The sequence below is a fragment of the Aphelocoma coerulescens genome, chromosome 14, assembly GCF_041296385.1.
Source record: "Aphelocoma coerulescens isolate FSJ_1873_10779 chromosome 14, UR_Acoe_1.0, whole genome shotgun sequence".
NCBI classification, from domain to species: Eukaryota; Metazoa; Chordata; class Aves; order Passeriformes; family Corvidae; genus Aphelocoma; species Aphelocoma coerulescens.
In genome coordinates this window covers 11,838,418-11,859,887 of record NC_091028.1, presented here as the reverse complement: position 1 = coordinate 11,859,887, position 21,470 = coordinate 11,838,418, and the positions used below count along the sequence as shown (strand labels likewise).

Genomic DNA, 21,470 nt, shown 5'->3' with positions numbered 1-21,470 from the left:
TTTCAGAGCAAAATAGCTGTTTATTGTTAAGGGTAACCACCCCATGCCAAAACAGGAGGATGGAATGCAGGGGTGTTTATTATTGACTGATTAGTGCACAAATGCTTTCACTCGGTGCTGACTCTTTCTGAGCCTATCAATGTGTGAACTTGTTCCTCCAGTATAATAATTTTATAAGTTGTTTCATGCTCAGTGATATGTCTAACAGCACAGCTGAACTCAGCATGGCTTTTCATCAAGTATTAGAAGTGAAGGGAATTTCCTCCTCCCAACCTTACACTCAGATTTCCAAGTCTGTGCCTGTCCCAAGCTGCAGTAGGTCAGATTTTTGCTCCACAGGCTTTCCCTGGAAATTTACATTTGCTTTAATCTTACTGGTTTTGTAGCTTACTGTGGCCTGTCAGTCAAATCCTTGAATATTTACATGTTTTCTCTAGGTTAATCCTTTATCTTTTATAGTCAAGAAAAGGGCATCTAATCTATGTGAAAAGTAAAGTAGCCAAGTAGGTAATGCTGCCTATGAGGGAGTTCACAGGAACCTTTGTTGTGCAGCAGCCCTAAGAACAGAACTGTGTTAGAAAAAGACATTTCTGACTCCTCCAGGCCCCTGCCAGTTACCTACAGGGTTGTGCTGTCCTACCTGCTTTGGGATGAAAGAAGAACCCTCCCTGCCTCTCCACACACAGATGGTCTCTGTTACAGCCCATGTTATTGTCTCTGATGAGGTGATAATTGGCAATGCCATAAATTAAGAAAGTTTACCTTTGGAGGTTCCGCTGCCTTTGATTTTTACTTTCTTACTTCAATGAACTGTGTGTTATTCCTTGAGTTTCACTTTAACAGGCTGCCTTCCACTTGTTGAGAGGATTTTCAATAAATCTAGCTTTGCAGCACCCTGATGATTGCCAGGACTGTCGTCACCCCACAAAGATGTTGTTTGCAGCCTGGTGGTCACTGGTGTCATTTGCTGCTCCTTGCATAACTTCTTATCACCATTTAAGCTGTCCCAGTTCTACGTGTTGTAGCTCTTTCTGTGTGTCACCATGAGCATCTTACATGATCTAAAGAGAGAAGGCCTAGAGGCATCTGAGATCTTTATTTCCTGTAAATGTATTTGAAATGGGGCTGGTTTTGATTCTGCAACATCTTGATTTATATGACCAGTGAATATCATATCAGGCTGTCAAGTTTGAAGGGTTGTATGGTTTTTGCCTAGTGGATAACATTCTTCTGATGGCTTCAAAGTGATCTTTCTCTTCCTTAAACAGAGCCATCACCCTGGAGAACCAGCTGGTGATCCTGGGGACATCAGTGCTGGATGCAGGAGGTTACTATGTCCAGGCAGTCAACGAAAAGAACGGGGAGAACAAGACGAGTCCCTTCATTCATCTCAGCGTAGCACGTGAGTACCCAAATTGTGGAGAATGTGCTGTCACACTGGGGCTGCAGACAGGACTCACAAAGGCTGCCCTCATAAAAAGAGCCTTGCTAACAAAGGATTGGACCTTTAAAAGAGGTCAATGTTTGCTTCTTGGTTTGGAGCACACTGACCTCCTTGTGCAAAAGAGGGAGGAGATGCCCTCCACAAATCACCCTCAAAGCCCTTTGTCTGGTGGTTTACTTTGTGCGAGGCAGGTACATGATGATATCCCTCACTGTTTATTGTGAAGTTGTGATTATAATTTCTTTTTAATGCAGGTGTTTATAATGGGTTGTTTTCCATTGTGCCTAAGTAAACAAGTCATCCTTCTGAGTGCAAATTTATTTATGAATCTATTCCCAGTTTATGGCATTATTTTTACCTGGAGTTATCACAGAGTCCCAGGGAACATGCATTTCATTGTTATTACTCATTATTTTACATTACAAAGGTTGTATTAACACCACCACTGCAGAGATATTCCATGAGTGGGTTTTGCAGCAGAGCACCGAGGTCAGGGAGATGGCTGCACACTGGGTCTGCCAAGGTGCACGTTCAGCAGAAACGTGCACGTGCAAACTCTTGTAAAACATCCAGTAAACCTGTTTGTATGAAAAATTAATATTCTAAACATGTGGAATGGCTTGACTCCTTGTATGAGGCACTTGATAAAGGTATTATTTATGTAGCACTGAGAAGAGGGAGTGTGATAGTGCTGTGGGAGAGGGGAGGTTCCTCATTTTGCTTGTAGAGACAGGGAAGAGGTGATGGAGTAAGTCAGTGATGGCAGTGGCAACCCTTATAATTTGGGCTTCTAAAAGATGCAGGACTCAGCTCTAGGTCAATGGCATGATGAGATGCTGCAGATCTCCTGATCTTGGGTACCATTAGATTTGGGACAATCCCTGTTGGCTTGTTTCCTTACAATAGCAAATCTTGGGAGTCTGGGTTTCTAGGGAAATAGCTTTTGGAACTATGCTTGTGTTTGTCAGAAATTCATCCAGAACATTACAGACCTGTGAAACATTTCATTTCTAAGAAACATTTCATTTCTAAGTGACTTTTCTGCTAAAATTTCTAATTGGATTTCAAGGAAAGTTGTTCTTAGACAAAGATAGGAAGCCCTGGTAGTGGGGCTGGGATCACTGGGGGCAGCAGCTGGAAGGTTTGACAGGCAGCAGGAGACACAAACCTCTGTTTTCTTCCAGACAAGTATCTAAACTAAATGAACTGCTCAGGGGTTTTATGTGTATCTTTCTGAAGTGGAAATAATATTCCAAATCCACTTGTGAATTCTGGCTGTACTGTGGCATGTAGATTGTAAACATTATTATTTCTGACAGTATGAAGAGGTTTGCTAACACTTTAGTAATTTCATTTTTAAAGCAAATTTGTGTTGTTTGTATTATGTGACCAATAGCATACTTCCCACTTTAATTTCATGTCTTAATTAATGCTACAAATAGTCTGTGATCATGCATGCATAACAAGTGCTATGCAAAGCAGAAAGTAATATGGGCATATGGAAAAGAAAACACTCCAAAATGCTCACAGACTTGATACCATGAATGCAAAGTCTGCCTGGAATGTGGCAAATAGGAAAGATAAAATGGATAAAAGAAAATGAAGCATGAGACAAGATGGAAAGCCAAAAATGGATTTGCTTTTAGAATTAATGTCAGCCAATGAGGTTTGTGAATTGACACCTTGATAGCCAGGGTTATTAAGGCTGTGTGTGTGTGTTGAAGGAAGGCACTGGCTGTAAGGCATTGGAGTCTGTAAAGAAAATTGCATTTACGTGGTTGTTCTGAACTTTGATCTGAGGACTAAACTTATTAATTTCTATGTAATGTATCACATAAATATTTTTGGTCCAGTAACAGAAAAAAATGGGGCAAAAATGCAGTCCTGAAGCAATATGCAGAGAATGGTTGCAGAAAAATGACATATTTTGGAAGAGTAATAAAGAATTCAAGCAGGAGGTTGGAAACAGATTGTTAAAGGTAACGCAGATGAGGAAGATACTGCATTGACTTGTCACTGTCTGAATCTTATGGGTTGTTAGGAGGGATGACACTTGTAATTTTCCATTAGGACATGTATAAAATTTAAAAACAGTTTAATCAAAATCCAATAAACTCCAAGTAAAGTGGAATAGCCAATCTCTGTGCAAGTAGATGATATATTAATTATTGAGTACAACCTTGCTGCATGACTCAGTGTGCACACTGCCACTGTTATTGAGGGCAGGAGGAAAAAAACCCTATAGATAATTCCCAGGGCAGCCATTCACTGAGAACTGTGTTAGATATGCACAGCTCGTTATTCCTTGAAGGAGACCGGTGTCAGATTTGCTTCAGCCTGTAAGAAAAGCATATTTGCAGAATCATTCCAACAGCTGAGAAAGCTGTAAGCTGTCCTGTTCTGCTCCAAAGTACAAGGCTGACAGCAGGAGAAAGGTCTGGCTCTGAGCTGAGCAGAAGATGAGTTACAGGGTTTTATATTGTAGATTAAAGTCATCTGTTGAATTGTGGCTGAAGGTAAGTGGAGCTTGAGCATCACCTGGAAAATACACTGAACTGTCCTTCAATTAATAACTATATTTGTTACATTGATGTGAAGAGATTAGAGGATGCTGAACGTGTTTCAAAAGCAGTCTAAAAGCCCCAATCACATTGAATTCTCTCATGGGGCTGAGTATTAATAGTAAAGACATTTTGTTTCTTGTCAGTCTAAACTGCAGCTCACCGAGTCCAACACTGTGAAGTCTCACACCCACCCATTGCCCCTGATTGCAAACATGCAGGGAAGTTGGGAAACAGCTCCAAGAGAAAGCCTGCAGGCTTGTCAGAGTTGCTTTGGCTGTGCTTGGGTTTGCTTGTCTCCATGTTCTGAGGTTGGCCACATGTGGAAATGGAGGCAGCAGAGTGCCAGGGCTTAGGGTAATGCTCAGCTCTTGGGGACATTTGGGTGTTTCAGGTACATCCCTCTGCCAGCCTGGTCCTTACACGCCCTTGGTGCAAAGGCACTAAGGATTTATTTCCCAGTAGATTTGGTCACTCTGTGAGCAGATCCAAATATTGAGCAGTGTTTTTCCTCAACAGCTGAGTCCTCAGCTTGGCTGAACCCCTGTGTTCTACATGCTTACCCTAAACCCATGTCTCTGAATGTGACACGGCATGAGGCCCACCCAGCTGTGCTTGAGAACCATGGCTGTTTCTTTCAAGGGGACTAGTTTCCACTGACTTCAGGAGGATTAGATCATCTCTGAGGTGACAAGCTCTGGGGAAATAGAAATTATGTCCAACAGGCAGCATATTGGGAATAACGTCACATCTGAAATTAGTGTGAGATGTCATAAATTAGTCCTAAATTTAAAATGTCTTAAAATGAGTTGAACTGTGTACTACACTAATGAAAATCCTGCCACTTTTTTTTTCTTTTTAACCATATGTCAAAGCTTTCATGTAAATAACACAAATTTTGGCTTGGAAAATCAGAAAGTCTGAAAGTTGAGAGTTTGGCAGTGGAAATAGTAACAGCACTCATTTTGGGTTTTAACTCAAATTACTCACTCCTTGTTGAGAATTCACTATTGCTGCTGGGGAGGGTTTCAGTATTAACCCTGTTGCTGGAGCTTCCTAACTTGATTGGAGTGGTGTGAGAATTAATCCATCTCTGGGCTGGTACAAGCTTTTGGGATGTAAATACTGCTCTTCAGTAATAACAGTTGGAAAATCCTAAATGGTTTTTTCCTCTTTCCATCTATTGAGCAATAGGTTTGATGATGGTATCGTAAACAGATCCTTAATTCTTTTGGCTTTTTCTTTCCTGTGCCCATTCTCCCACAGCCAGACGTGTCCTGCAGCACAGATGGTCAGGTCTAATCCAAAGGATTGTGGCTTGTCAGGGAATAAAGTGACTTCCTTTGATTTTACCAGTGTTGGCAGGGCACCTAAAGATTGAAGTGTTCATTCAAGTAAGGCCATCATAAACCCTTATTTCCTTGAAGGCCGTTCTCAGTGTAACAGCTAAATATCTGAAACTGCATCACAGCTCTTTTGGTTGTAGTATGGAGCTTAAAAACAAACAAAATCCAACCAAACTCAAACCCCCAAATCTCCGAAAGTAATGATAAAAAACATCATGAACCAAAACCCCCCAGAAACACCAAAGCAAACAAAAAAATTTAGTACATGGTACTTTGCTGTTGGCTGTGCTACTTTTGCATGAAGGTTTTTTGAGGGAAAAGGAGGAGGGAGCAGGAACATTTAGAGCTTCTTAATGAAACCATGAGAGATTTTAGTATGTAAGTCAAGAGTTTAAGTGGGTTTATTGGAAGGGGGGGGGGAAAGAAAGATTCATAGGGAGCTTTTTATTGCTGTGAAGAGCTGGCTGAGCTACTCCCTGCAGGATACTCAATCCATGTCCTTCCACTTTATGATATGATGCCGAGGCCAGACTCTGGAGCCACTTGGGAAGAAGTTGGCAAAGCCCTGGTGAGATATTTCCATTATTGACTTGAGTGCAATGCTTTCTGTGAGCACCACTGGCCCACTCCTGGAAACTTTTAAGGGCGTGTTTGTCTTTTTCTGAGTCCAGCTGAAGCATTTTATGAAAAATGTGGGCCTCAGTAAATGATTTAAATGGCTGGTTTGCAGGAGGTGGGTGTGTGTAAGCTGTTGTGACAGTTTAGATGCTCCTGCTTCAATTGGTTTTGCGGCGCTAATCGTCTGGAACTGCAATTCAGGGCCTTGCTCCTGCACCTCCTTGTTAAGCTGTGAAATATTGAGATGCATGTCATTCCAATAGATTTATTAGTAAATTAGATAGTCTCCAGACCTATTGGTAACACCAGGAGATACAGAGTGTTCTGCAGCCTGATGTCATTTTCTGATGCAGGCTTTGTGAAAACAGAAAACAAGATTGATGAAAATTTTAAAAACCTTGCCAGCCAGCATTTCTGAAGAGTCAAAGATAATAAAGCCAATTATCATTTAACGAAGATAAATTTTTCCCTTGGGCACTGGCAATGCTTAAAAAAAAAATAAAATAGGGAAAGAAAAAGTTGGGGACTGAAAATTAAACTCCTGGCTTGGTTGCCTTGCAATTAAGTTAAAGTATGAGAGTGTCATGTTGTTCTGCCCAACCTCCACTCGTGACCAGAAGAATTTTATTCTGTTATGGCAGACATTGACATGAGGCTAAATAGACCCTGTTTGTCCCAGCTTGGTGCCTATTTTGTTCTTCAACTTAATGTATCAAGACATAAATTTTACAGAAGGCAAAAGTCCCATTTCAGGCTCACAGGGACTGAATTTACACAAAGTTCTTGTTTGGTTGGTTTTCTGCTGTAAAGGAAAGCTCTCATGATTGCACAGGACATTTGGGTCACCTTTAGTGTGTGTAAGAATGAAATATTCTTTATGTTGTCAGGAAAGAAAGGGGCGGGGGGGAAAGTGGCCTGTTACCTGTCGGTGTGTTTGATAGGATGTTCCTCTTGACATCCTTCTGTCAGGTGTGGTAAGAAGATAAGTTTTCAGAAGATTCTGAGCAGACATTCTCCTCTCTGGAAGAGAGCATTTCACTAACATGATTTTTCATATTAACCATCAGGGTTCGTTCAAGTCAGCAGATGCTGAGGATCCTTCATGGGTATGTTTGAAGCACAAAAGGCATGAATTTTTCATAGCCAGTCCCAGCTTTCAGGTGTAGGCAGGAAAAAGGAAAAAAGGAATGGGCTGGCACCCCCAGGGAACAGATATTTCTGTTCTGACGTCAAATTCACACAAGCTCTATAGACTTGTCAAACTGGTTTTAGCTCATGCCAAGAGAATTGGCTTCTTTTAGCCTCTCTGGGTCAGTGCTGTGGTGGTGAATTTAGTGCTTCTATGATGCTTTTTTTTACTTATTGGTGTTATTTTGGTGAGGGAAAAAGAAGGATTATGGGATGAGATGAAATTGCATTTCTGTGCCATGACTGTACCTGGTTGCCTGAGGTTGGGACCAAATACTGGGGAAGTCCAACATAGCACATCTCAAACCTCTGTGCACTGGTTTTAAGTCCTTCTTTGAAAGGATCACATTTCTTTCCCATTTTCTTAAAGGTTTTGCTCTCTCTTTGTCAAGCAGGATTTCCAGGAAGGATATCATGGTGGGGTTCCATGAGTAAATGCGAGCCTTTGGCTTTGAGTGGCACTTAACATTTGACTGATGCTTCACAATCCTCTGCTATCCAAAATGTTAATTTGAAGGAGACTGTAGAAGTGTTTGGGGTTTAACACTCAACTCTAAGGACATATTCTGTGTAAAAGCCATCTTGAATACCCTGGTCAAATACTGTCAAAGTGCTTTTTTTCTAATCTTGCTCTATTCTCAAGGACATACATTTTAAATGGGGATCTTTTTTCTTATTTTGAGAATAGAGCGTGACTTAACCATGCCTTTGAGATGTCTGTATGCATTTAAGTCAAACACATTTTAATGTAAGAAAAAGGACTAAATTGAGTTAGTGTTAAAGATTTAGGTTTGATATATTGGAACAAATGTTAGTTTAAGCTTTATCCAGAGCTAGGAGTTTCAGTGGAGGCTGATATTCTCAGTGCTTTACCCTATTATCTACTGCAAAAGTGACACTGTACTGCAGTGTAGACTGATTTTATATGCATTACAAAGAAGTAACAGATGATATTCAGGATTTATCAGCCTTCTTGGACTCCAAATTTCACTGTTAGCTTTTTCTAAAGCATCAGCCAGGTCTCTTCCATAATTCTCTACCTTTCTTCTACTTAAAGGAAAACTTTGCTCACTTTTAACTGTAGTGACAGAGAATGAAATCTGTGGTTAAAATGATAGATTGCTAAACTGCAGGAATAATAAAGGTGAGCCAAGAAACCTCTGTGGCAGCTCAAGCTTTTTCTGGGGGGAAGGGAGTAGAGGGGTCCCAAATATTCTATCGGTGCTCTTCCTGATAAATAGTAGACATATTCTTTGGTCTCCAGTTTCATCTTCCTCTGGACTATTTTTGATAAAACTTAGTGCCACACATGGTGCATCTGCTGCAGCCTCTGCCCCAGGCAAGCAGGGTATCCTCTGCTGGTGGCTTTTGACCTGGAAAGATGATAAATGAACTTTCTGTAAGATTATTTCAGTCTTACTATTAAAGAGAACTTAAACAGCCTAAATCAGCATAAAACCTGTTCCAATATCTGCCACTTAATTTTCATCATATCACATCAACAAATGTAATGAAGCTTTAAATGCATGGTTTATGGGAAGAATAGTTATTTCCTTTTCTCCCAAGCACAACAGAACAACCCTGTTGTTATGGGGACTCCTCAGTGGCTGGCGAAACTACAGAACTGCACGAGAACTGAGTGTCTGTTCCCTCAGCAGATGCACATACATTATGCATGTTGCTGTGAAAAAATGGCAAATGCTGAGGTTTCTATAATCAAACTTATTATTTTAACATGGCTTCTTGTTACACTTGTCTGTTTATAAGGTTTGGGGGGGGTTATAGTGTCTGTGAGAGATCTGGAATGTACACACACACACAGAGGCTCCAAATCCTGGGTTGTCTCCTAAACCCTTTATTTATATCTGACACATGCAATTAATCTCTCCCAATCTCTAATCACTTTTGCTGTTACATTCATCGGAGTGATTTGTATCCTATCTCTGTCACTGCTTGGTAATTGATATGTGGAGATAAGGGATTCTTAGAGGACACAAACAAGGAAATGGGAAAATTGAATTTACCTTGCAATCATTTTATAAAATGTGACACCCATCAATTATACATGCCATCCAGGAAAATGCCATCTTGAACAAACTGTGATGATTTGTTGGAAGATCAGCAGAAGAGAAATGCCAGAAAACTTTTCTAGACAGAAAAGTATTGCTGGTTCAACAGACAGACTTTTCAATCTCATTGGTCCACCTACAGTGTTTTTAAATAATATTGTAGAATTTACAAAGAAAGTATCATTTTTGATCTGTGCATTTCTCTAGTCAATCTTGTACTAATACTTCAGAGTGGAATAAGATGAAAGGGAGCTGTTGAAATAAACATTGTTTTGATCAGACATAAAAAGATGATGTTGGTTACTCGAGATTGAATCATCTTTCATGGGCAGAAATGGTAAAACTGATAGTATAATCCAATTCCAATTTAACCACGTTCTATCATGAACATATTTCTATTTAGTTTCTCTTTTCAATTTCACTGCAGTGATAAGTGAACTAATTTTCTCACTCTTGTGTAAGTACTTTGTGCTCATGATTAGTTCTAATTGTTGGCATGAGAGTAGTAGCTCCTGTCCATACTTGTAAGCTTAAGCACTACTGTGGGATCTTGGAAAAGCTTTTTAATACATACTGATAATGCCATAAAAACGAGTATATAGATGAATAATATAATAACAGTAATAGAAATCATAAAACTGAGAAGATTTAAGTCAAACAACATTCAGTGTTGGCAGCTTCCTGGGCCTGTCAGTGTGGCAGAGAGTCTTTTCCCTGGAACCATTTATTTCTTTATCCTGTACACCCCAGATCCAACTGCACTGTCTAAAAACTCCCAGAGCAGACAGAAGCCCAGTGATTTTTAGGCATTTGTAAAGGGCTTTGCATTTCAGTTCCTGTAAGGATCATAATGCTGAAGCTTTACAAGGAATGGCTACTGGAGGCTGGTGTATCAATTTACCCCTTTTGAACACTAACTCCTGATTTCTTATAAGTCCCTTTCTGCTGTGCCAAACTCCTGGAGTTTTCCAAGGAGCTGACTTGAAGTATTTTGCTTTGATTCTCATCTTTACACAGTGGGATGTTTTTAAAATATAATTCTCATTTATTTTAAGTTGCCAAACCCTTTCTGAAGGTGATTTTTACTGAGAAAGTAAGAGCCTGCAACTTAGTGAAGTGAGCTTGAGCTTAAATATGCTATTTTGAGGCAAAACAAACAACCAACCCCCATTTAAAGAAAAACATCCAAGAACTGGACTTTGGTGATCCATGTGGGTCTCTTTCAACTCAGGATAATCAATGATTCTCTGATCTATGCCTGTGACAGCTCTGTCTTGGTCTGCAGTGAGACAAGTTGTCTTGAATGGTCTGCGAGTGAGAGAGCAAAGAGATACCAAGCTCTTGCTTAGGAAAACAGTGACAAGTGTTTTATTTATTATGAACTGGATAAATTTGCAGCCTGGAGGGCATCTAGGTTTGGTTTTTTTTAATCATAGGAGAAGGACTTTTATATTTGTAAGAGAAACCATTTAGGAACTATTCAATAGCATTCTTTAAACTGTTGTTAGGCAAGCTTGAAATATCTTCTAAACAATATAGATAAGGAATAGTAAATATGGTCAAAACAGATGTTTAGTAGAGTATGTTCTGCACTGAGTTACTGCAAAAGCCTAAATATATCCTGAAGATTCTCGCACGTGCTGAGGGTCTGCAGAGCTGCCCTCCCAGTGTCTTCACAAAAGCTAATTTTTGTCTCCAGCTTTCACAGACATATGGTTGCTTGAGGGTTATAATTTTTAAAGCTCTTCATATTAAAGATGTTTTTAATTTCTTCTCAATATACATCATAAAGCAGGAAAATTGAATAAGAATGGAAAACCCTCGGATGTCTCTCTCATCCTTCTGCCAGATAGACATGATTTGTCCAAGTAATTGTGGGAGTGCAGACAACAGCTTGGGTATGGAAAAAAATGGAAAAATAGTGATTAGAACTGCAAGCACTGAAAACCAGGACAGGCAAGAGTCAAGGTCATCTGTACAGCCATAAATATTCTTTTTAGATTTTAGTAAGGACTTGCTATGAATTTTAAAGTAATTTAGAGTAATTGGTCCTTCCTACCCCATTTGTAACAGGAAGAGAAACTCAGACCTGGCTGTAACCTGGGTTGCTTCACCTGATGTATGTAAAAGCTGCATTGATTTCCTGTCCCCACAGCTGTACCGTGGGAGCTGTAAATTGCCAATCCAGGATGTTTGTGATCCTTTGGTTTTGTACTGCTCGGTTTCACATATTGTTGTGTGCAGCTGGGGAGTGGTTTTAGACATTGGAGCAATCCAAAATTTGATTTTTTTTTTCCCTACAGACTGTGCTATAAGGTGATGGAAATGCAGTTTTCTTTTCATGTGCAGACTTTTGTCAACATTTTCAAGCCCTTAAAGGCAGAGTTTGGGATTATGGATTATTTTTGAGGGTGAATAAATCATTCTAGTTATGGAATGTGGGAACAAAGTTTTACAGCTCCTCTAATACTGGAGAACATCATTGTTAAGTAGCATGTCTTTAAAGGACTGCAAGCTTTCTGTGATAAGAATGGAGCACAGCAACCAGGAAAATGCACACAGTGTCCTGGTCTCCAAGGCCCTATTTGTGCAAAATCGTTACTAAATTTTGTCTGGCTATGTTTGTTGTTAAGTATCCCTACAAGTTGAGGATGAGTAGCTTCTGCTGTTTGTGTGTAGGGAAAATACTGCAGTGGAAAATGTGTTGGATAAAGAAGGAAGAACAGAGTAGTTGTGTCTGGTGGTTCTTTTTTATTCCCTGCTCATTGCTTATGCACTAAGTAGGGATAAAAAGAAAATTTTGCTTTTTCAGTCCATGTGGCTGCATTTTGATCTGCTCATAAACCTGACTTAGTAGAGACTTGGTGAAGGCTTAAAAAGCCAGCAGTGCTGTACCTTCTGCAAATGCTGGAAAAGGGAACTGCAAAGTCTGTGCTGCCTTCAGCCATCCTTGTGGATTTATCAGGTATCTGTGAGTGATACTGTCAGAGCTATTAAAGAAAGTAATTGGTAGTGAGTGATTAAATTGCAGATGGCCTTTTCAAGGTGATTATGAATATTAAATCAAGTCATTAAAAGCAAGCTAAAAAGGCCCATGAAACCAAAAAGTGAATATGCTGAGTATAATGGCATGAAAAGAGGCTCTTGCCGGCATGCCATGCTCATCTGACCCCCCCCAGCCCATCCAACCAACCAAAAAATCCCAGCAAGCAAGAGAATTCAAGTGGGTGTACTGTATTAAAGGAGGTGGAACTAAATATCTCCTTTTCTATGCTGTGAATTCCTCTGTGCAGAGAACTCAGTGCATCTCACTCCTCTTTATGCAGAACTTTACCCCAGGTCCATGGCTGTTGTCACTGAGCAGTGATGGTTCTGCACAATCCCCTGTGCCAGGCAGTGCTCTGTCATTAACAGCAATCTTTTCCTGTTCCTTCCCAATTGTAAGTGATTATGACAAATGTTTCTTTACCACATTGCCCTGGAACAAGGCCAAGAAATACTGTAAAGTGACTTAGTTTCATTTGGTGATCTTCATCTCACAAGGTAAAGGTTATACTGGAGTTCTTTTTTAGCTAAAAAAAAATCTAAGGTTCATTTTGTTTTATGATTTAAACTGGAAACTTCAGATGCAAACAGAGATAAAGAAAACTGAAAAACAAGTGTCATTTTGAGCCCTGCTGACTTAATTTTAGTGTAAGTGCAGAGTGCTTTCACATATGTCTAAATAGCTTGTGAACTTGGAGCCTGAGGGTTGGTTTTCTTGTGCATATTGTGATTATGGACTCATCACTTCTGGACCAATTTCATGCTTTCAAATAGAATTTGGTATGGTTGCTTATACTTCAATACATTATTATTGTATTGATCTCAAACATCATGCTGACCTATCTAATCTGCTCTTAAACTGTAAAACACCGTGGGATTGATTGTGAAGATTTATATAAATGTGCTTTGCAATTATTATTTATTATCTTTGGTGCAACAGGGATCATTTTTTTTTAATCATTCCAGGACCACTTTCCCCTTCAGACAATATTTCTGCTTACCTGAATTTTGTGGTCATTGTAATGTCAGTGGTTTTGTTGCATATTGATTCTTCATATGAATTAATATTCTTTCACTTATGGGTTTTCCCTTGGTAAATTTAGTAATAGAGATTTCTGCTCATTCCACTATAATTACACAGATTTCTGACCTTGTTGCCTTAGGAACTGGTCTGTGACCTCTGTGACAAAAGCATCTGTACCTTGCTAGTATTTTAATAAACTTTTTGTACTGTGCAAGTATTTTAAAAGCTTTTCTAAAAATTGTTCAACTTGATTGCCTGGTTGATTGCCTGTCAGTGCAACAGGTGTGGTTTTTTAAGGGAAAGGAGGTTTAACCAGATGTTCAACACTTCCCTTTAACTGTGGAAAGACAAGGAATGCAAATAGCCAATGCCCAAGATGTTATGGGGAATTAAAGATGAGGAGGATTTTTTCTACTGAAAGAAGCACTGAATTAGAGTAAGGCAGTATTATGCTTTTCCACCCTCAAGACGACATTTAAGTTTAACTCCTCTCTAAATTTTAAGTCAAGAAGTGTTTTGTGTGACATGTAAGCACAGCCAGTGGGTCCAGGCTGTTTAATATTGAAAGCATCTTAATAGAGTTTGGATTAAGAGTTGCCACTTGCTTTTGGGGGAGAGGATATTGATCACTTCTTTCATGTGATTGATGTGGTGTGTTTTAACTTGGAGGGCCTGGGGTGCTTTTAAAAGTAGTCCTGTAGGCCATGGCATCATCAGCAGACACAGCCCTGCTCTGGAGGTGGTGAGGAGAGGAAGACTCTGATTAAATTGTGGCTGGCAGCTCTGTGTGTCCACTACTGAACAGGGGGATTTGCACCTCAGAGGCTAATGGGGTGAAATATGGAATCTGGCAGATCTTTTAGGACTCAGTAGTGACTGCTGAGTTGCTGAGCATAATGCAGAATTCATTTTGAACAAACAAGTCTGGCGTGGTTGTGCATTTTTGTTGTAGCTTGTAACGGTGTCACTGCAGTCAGCTAGGCTACTTGAGGAGAGCTTTTTTTGGATGATTTAAAGGTGGAGAAAGCAGTGGAATTCTTAAAATTCACAGATAAATCTTTTTTTACAAGGTTGTTACAAACGCTTTCAGAGCATGTTTGTAATGGAAGAAGTAACAGACCTCGAATTAGTGTGGCAGCATGAGGCTGTGGCAGCTGTGAGAGGGGTGCAGTAACACTGTTTATCTCGAGTTTATGGCTAGCAGATGCAGGTAGATAGTGTTTTTCTTGGTTCGTTCTTTCACTGCACATACAAGAGGAGGTGTTTTTAATTTTGTCAAAATATTTCTGAGTTGTGAGACTTAAAACGTACAAGTTATGAGTTTACTGTGAATAATGACCAAGCTGTTTTCCTGCAGCCTTTGCACACACTGGTTCCGTAAGGCAACTTCCTTTGAGAACTGCATTTTGCTACTTTTAAAGTAATAAAGCTATTTTCTGTGTATTTCAAGTGGAGGCTTATGAAGTCAGCTGACAAGACTTTATTGCAAGTTTTAAAAGTCTGGGTTTTAACGAGTCCATATTCGGTTTGTGTGACTCAGGTACTTGATTTCAGTTTCACTTCACAATGTCACAAACAACTTTGATGACTTTTTAGTAACTTAATACCATATTTACAGATGCTTCATGGCACAGCACAGCAGCGGAACAGGGAGCACAAACCTCATTTGTGTGTTAATGCTGGAGATGGTGTGTTTGTCATAAATCCTCATCCTTAACTGAGTGGTGTTCTTTAAATATTCATCAGAAGTGAATATGAATTACCTGAGTAATATTTGTGGCATAGAAGTTTGATCAGTTGCATCTTTTAATAAGAATTTTCCAAAGTAAATTTAACCTTTGTGGTGAGGCATAAAGGTGTGTGATCTGTAGAAAGTTCTGTCTATGAGTGCAAACAGCAAACACCAACTGTGCTGCCCAACCTTCTGCCTCCAGAGGAAATGGTCCCTGGAAAAACACTGGCCAGTATTGAAAAGCTCTCCAATCCAGCTCACTTCAGCATCCAATTGTTTGTCAGACACAGCTATTACAAAAACAAGGGGGAACACAGTTTTTGTGGACAGTGTGTGTTGTAAAAAATAGGAAGCTTTGTGAAATCTGTCAGCTTTTGAAATACAGGACAGAAGCCCCTCGTTTTCTTTTTTTAAGGGCACAGTGGTGTGTTTTAAGTGGTCCCCATGTCCTCAAGTGTAGTGAGCCTGTGGTTAGACCGAGACAAAGGTGAGTTGAATTGAATGATCAATTCTGGGTGAAGAGAGACATCAAAGTTGCCTAATGCTTGCTCCGACCTCTGCAAATTCAGCACTGGGAAGGGAAGGGCTTGTCCTTACAGCCAGAGTTGCTCCTTTTGATGAGCCCTTAAGAACAATGTAAGATACCTCTGCTTTTCATCCTTGATCACCAAGAGAACTTTAAAATCTGTTTCAGAAGGAAATCCTGGGTAGCAGTCTCTAGGAATGTGCAAAGCTCACCAGAACTGCATGATAGGGAATGTAAAATCTCAGTGAAAAGTGTGGATCCTGACTGAGGGAAGGAGTGCATTGAATCAGAAAAACACATCTGGCTCGGAATGCATCGGGTTGTAGATCAGTTTTATGAGTTTGCAGAAGATGGGGACAGTTTTATTTTATACTTTTTTTCCCCCCTCAAGATTGTATCATTGCAATCCTTTCAAAAATTGCAAAGTAAGCTTAAGAAGAAATAAGAATCCTCTGTAAGTCACAGCAGGTTGTATTTTAGGCAATTTTCATTTTGCTGTTTTCCTCTGAATTTGTCAAACAGTGAATTTTGAAACAACATAACCAAGTTGTTTATGCAGTTAAGGATTTATGGGAATGTGATTCTCATTCACAAGGGGAGTGTGTGCATTTGAATTCCTTTTTACAATATGCCACCATGATCCCGAAGTAATTCAGAGATTGATTTGTAAAACATTCTGAATCAATTAAGGCTTTAATCAGCAAGTGGCAAACTTCAGATGGCTCGTGGACTAATTTTACCATCTCCCATCAACAAGAACCTAAGCTGGAAAAAGAAAACAATTAAGGGGATGTAATTATCTGTCCTGATTACTGAATTAGAAGAGTTTGTATTTATTCCAATGCCATGCAAAGGGAGAAATCTGCTTTGAAAAACAATTTGAGGCAGCTATTAAATTGCCAAGGGGTTGCAGGGTGCAGTGTAGATGTTTGCTAGGCCAGTTTTGGAAGAGGTTTGTAATCCACAGCTGTCAAACAAGTTCTGGCTGTGGAGCTTTGGAGGCTGTTTCCCAACAGCTGTGTGGTGCACCCTGCAAGTTCTAGTGCTGAGAGGATTTTTCCAACCTGTGCTTAAAAATAGTTTGGATTTTCAAGACAGTCTCATCTACAGATCTGTTGAAGCACATCTCGGGTCCTTATATCTGGTGATCAAAAAAAGAATTCTTTCTAGAAGGCAGGAAGTGATGTTTAAGTTCCCATATGAGAACAAACTTGGCAGAAAGCGGGGATGGAAGAGCATCCCTGTGTGATCAAACAGTCTCATTACCCTGTGGTTGTACCAAGCAGAGTTACTTCAAGTTATTGGTGTTTTGCTTGACATCAAATGAGATAAACTTATGGAAATACAGCAAACTGCTACATAATTCTTTCCCAAACCAGACTTTCAGATTTGGTCGGATTTTTATTTTCAGCTTAGCAGAGAGATAAACACAGATTTGTGATAGACCTTTACTTGCCCTTTAATATTGTCCCAGATGTGATCAGAATCCACAAATTGCATAAAACCTCTCATAAACCCCCAGCTTACAACACTAGTGTAATTTCTCTTGGAATATTTAGCAGAATGTTAATCCTGATATATTTAGCTGCCATGCTGAAGGATTGTTGCTGCATTCTGTGCAAAGTTTAGAATAAATGCCCAGAACTCCAGTGAGTTATATGTCAATTACAGTAATTGGAAGGGAAAGTAAACAAGAAACCTTAGTAGTATCCAGCAGGAGCAATGCCTTTATTTTTTATTAATGAGTAGTAAACAAGCCTGTCACAAATCACTGACTCTTGAGAAATGTGCCATATAACTTACTCCTATAAATGGTATCATTTCTATGTAGTATATGTGTCTCTGGGTAGTACTGGGTTTATTAAACACTGTTGAACAGAATTTTCAGTTGAATGAGATTAAAACTGTCATGTTAAGAAAAATGAACTTTATTTAAGCAGCAAGAGATAAAGCTGCCTCATCGTAGAATCACAGAATGGTTTGGGTTAGAAAGGACCTTAAAGATCATCTGGTTCCACCCTGTGTCATGGGCAGGGACGCTTTCCACTATCCCAGGTTGCTCCAAGCCCCATCCAACCTGGCCTTGGACACTTCCAGGGATCCAGGGGCAGCCACATCTTCTCTGGGCAACCTGTGCCAGGGCCTGCCCACCCTCACAGGGAAGAATTTCTTGGTGTATTTGAAGGACTGAGCCAGTTCAGGCTATAACCTGCTTTGGATGCACAGTGCAGATGTGCTTTGTTCTCAGACCACTCAGCAGCATGGGTGTTGCCATGGGTTTGCAAAAGTACCCAGGACCATTATAAAGGTGGTGTGGATTTATCATGAAAAGAGAGTTGGCTGTGCTGTGCCTGTAGTAACATTCTTATCTTAGTGTCATCCAAAGCCCCTGTCAGGTGTTGCACCATTAGGGTAAATATTTGAGAGGAATCCTTCTGTGAAGAAGGGAGTTCATGTTATTCTAGCAGTTTTCCATGCAGGTTCTTAATACAGGAAATACAGGGACTAAGGAATCTTAGTTTCAAAAATTGAGTTTCTCCAGGGATGTATTCATTGTGAATTCTTTTGGGTCGTTGACCTGGAACTCTTACTGATCACAACTATCTTGAAAACATTCTAACAATTCCTCCACCTCTTCATAACTATAATTTCTCATAGGATTCAGGAATTGTTGATGGAAAGGATCTATGTGAGCAGGGTGGCTGCAGTAGTGTTTCACACAGGCTGAGGTGTTGAAGGAGCTGAAGAAATGTCCAGAGCACATAGTTCAAGGAAGGGAGTAAATTGCAATAGACAATGAACTGGTTGGAAGGAGGGATCTTCTGCCAGGGCCAGCTTCCAGTCCTGTGTTAATGGACAGGCAGGATTTGAGAAATGTCATCTAAAGAGATGGAAGTTTCTTAGAGAAACCAGCTTTGAAAAGCCACTTTTCTAATGGCTTGGGGAAAAGGACAGTCTGCAGTCTGTCTGCTCCTCTGGTAACCAAAGGGCAAATAAATGTTAAATCTGATTTCCCCCGGAGACAATGAGCAGATTATTGAGAATGGGGACTTTATTCAGAGCTGCTGCCTCTTCTGGTGAAATCCTATCAGCCAGACACATTTCTGCTTTCCACCACTTGCCAAGGTTTCTTTATTTACCAGCTGGGTCATGATGTATATGAGCAGGCATCTTGTCTACAGGAAATCCAGATGAGCTCCCTTCTTTCTCCTTTCTTCTCCTACTGGATACAAAAGGTCAGAAGTAAACCAGTAACAGGAATTCTTGCTGCCAGCACAAGATCCTCTTGACTATGCCTGCATCAGTACCAGAGACTTCAATTTCCTTTACTCTGAACTAAGGTTAGACTCGCTGAAAGGTCATTCTCTGTGCAATAGGGTTTGTTCTGCTGTTTGTTTTATTTATTGAAAACAGCCTCTTGGCTGAGAACAAGGTTGTTTTCCCTGCTATTGCCTCCTCTCTTCTTAAGTTGCTTTTGAAAGGTGTTTCATTACTCTCTAAGCTCCAAAGTGATTTTTCTGGTAGGGATAATATCAACTTGCAAAACCTTTGAGCTGGGAGTGTTTTTATCTTAGAACTCCAGTGGTGCTTGTTGCATGAAGAGATGGTGATATTTGGAAGTGACCCGGTCTTTATTAACTCAAGCTTTGAGGGAACCCTGAAATTATCCTGATCTCTTTCTGTCAGCTCCCCCAGACTCTGGGGATAAACTGGAGACCAATGCTCTCATCGTACAATTTTCTTTGGAAGATCAAGTCTTTAATCAACTAATGTTGAAAACTAAATTTTAAATCTTTCACTTCCAGCTGGTTCAGATTTTTGGCTTCAAAAATACACAGGTGAAGAACTCTTCTAAAGTGGATCAAACTTCCTTCCTTAGAACTGTGAGAACTTCTCTAGAAAAACAGGTGTTGCTAAAATGCTGTCTCCTCTTCTTGGCATTCATTTTCATCTATGGTCAGACAGTGAGCAGACATTGTCTTGGGCCACCTTGGGTACCTGGGTACTCCATAATTTCTAAAGAAACCTCACTCTCCACCAGGGCATGGCAAGATGTTGAGGCCAGAGGTGTTTCTGAGAAGGTTTGACGTGAGAGACCTGAAACTCTCCTTAGAAACAGACATAGGAAAGTATCTCTGGCAGGTCTTCTTCCTCTTCCTTGTTTCCTCACTTCCAAAATGTGATTTTTATTTATTTTGTTCTTTATTGGACTGTACCAGATATTTTTCAAGGTAAACATATAAGTTGATTATGAATTAAAAGCAAAAACTAAAAGCAATTCAAATGTGGGCTTTTTCATGCACCTGGGACAAAAATTGAGAGCAACAGAATGTGACAGCTTTAGGATTACTGATGAGTTGGGTTTTTGGATGATGGAGCTCTCTGGGCAGGCATGGGAGGATTAGCTATTGGTCTTATTATGTAATTCACTTAAATGTGTTTGTAGCTCCAGATGGCTGGATTTAAAAATAAAATTAATAAATTATCATCAAACCCTTTGAGTCCCTTGTGTATAGCCAGGTATATCCAAAGCATTATATAGAGAAGTATTTATGGGCTACTATGGAAGGAAATAGATTTATTTTAAAGACTCTCTTTCCTCGATAAAATACTGCAGAAGAGTCCATAAGAATTGTCAAATATTTTGGATGTTTTTGTAAAAAGGAGCTTATTTGGGACTGACTGACGTTCTTGGGTTTCTGCTTTCTGATATAAAAGTAAAGTAACCTGGAAACTGCATCTGCCAGGGAAAGTGTGGCCTTGGATTAAAGTGATGTCTGGCGATGTGAAGGAGCCTTGTAATGAGGATCAGTTTGGCTCAGGGATTGTTTTGTTCAAAGTTAGAACTCGTCCATGTTTGACTTTTTTTTATGTTGTAATAAATATTGGCTGCTGGGGAGAAGCCTGAACGCTCTCCTCATGCCACCCAGTTTGAAAATAATTTAAATAGAATATAACAATGTCTCTGTATGCTCCAAAGGGAACAAAGACAGATTTTTCTCTCCCACTCCATTCCACGGATGGCACTTCCTCCCTTCCTCCTGAGGGCCAATATTCCTTAATTTAATAATATAAAAAGGCCTATTCAACTCTTTCTTTTCAAATCAAATGTCCATAAATGACAGATTTGTCTGTGTAAGATGCAAGCACAAAACCCTGAGCAGAGCTGATAATAACCCCTGCCGAAGTTCTGAAAGGAGCAATCCTTTGTTTCCATGTCAGGGATGGGAGCTCTGACTCCTGTGATTTCCAGCCAGTCAGTTCTGTCTCTCTTAACGTGGCTTTTCCTGTTGCTGTGCAATTATTCCCCTTGTTTTTCTTTGCTTTTGCTGGGGTATCAGGCTCTGCAAGCAGAGACAAGGGTGGAGGGTGTGTGCTGGGGATGTGCTTTGTTCCAGCATCCAGGACAGCTCTCTGGGTGTCTCTAAAGCAGGAGGGGACCCCGTTGTCCCCCATGTAAGCTCTTGGTGCCATTCTGGCCCCGCTCACACCAATGGCCAGGCTCAGTCTGCGGCCGATAGCTTGTGCATCATCTCTTTTTGTTGGTGGTTAATGCAGCATGTGCCCTCCTCTTCCTCCCCTCCCTGGCTTAAAACAAACACTGCCAGGCCCAGAGGAGTTCTCTTGCTTTTAGGAAGTTACAGCCTGAGATGGAGCAGAGCGGTGATCTGATTAAGGTGATTAAAACCATATACAGAATGCATAATTAACCTCTGCCCTGGCTGTCACGGGGAGCTGATGCTGGAGCTGATACTGTCTCTCTCCATGGCAGCTGGTGTATGCTCCATGGCTACTTTATTCTAGGGGTTTTTTCCTGGAGGACTTTAATCGCTTGAGATAAAGAGCCAGGAGAGAGAGATCAGGGCTGTATTAATCCTCTCAATGGCTTTATAATTTCCCCACTATTCTGCTGCTG

At 40.2% G+C, this 21,470-nt stretch overlaps 1 protein-coding gene across 3 annotated transcripts in view; it reads left to right on the top strand.

Annotated features, from left to right (window-relative positions):
- SDK1 (sidekick cell adhesion molecule 1) overlaps window positions 1-21,470 on the top strand; it is a 387,842-nt gene that overhangs the window by 180,577 nt on the left and 185,795 nt on the right. For all 3 annotated transcript variants that reach the window (XM_069030219.1, XM_069030218.1, XM_069030220.1), the window contains one exon: window positions 1,269-1,402. In XM_069030219.1, coding sequence (XP_068886320.1) covers window positions 1,269-1,402 — 134 coding nt within the window. The remainder of the gene's footprint in view (window positions 1-1,268; window positions 1,403-21,470) is intronic.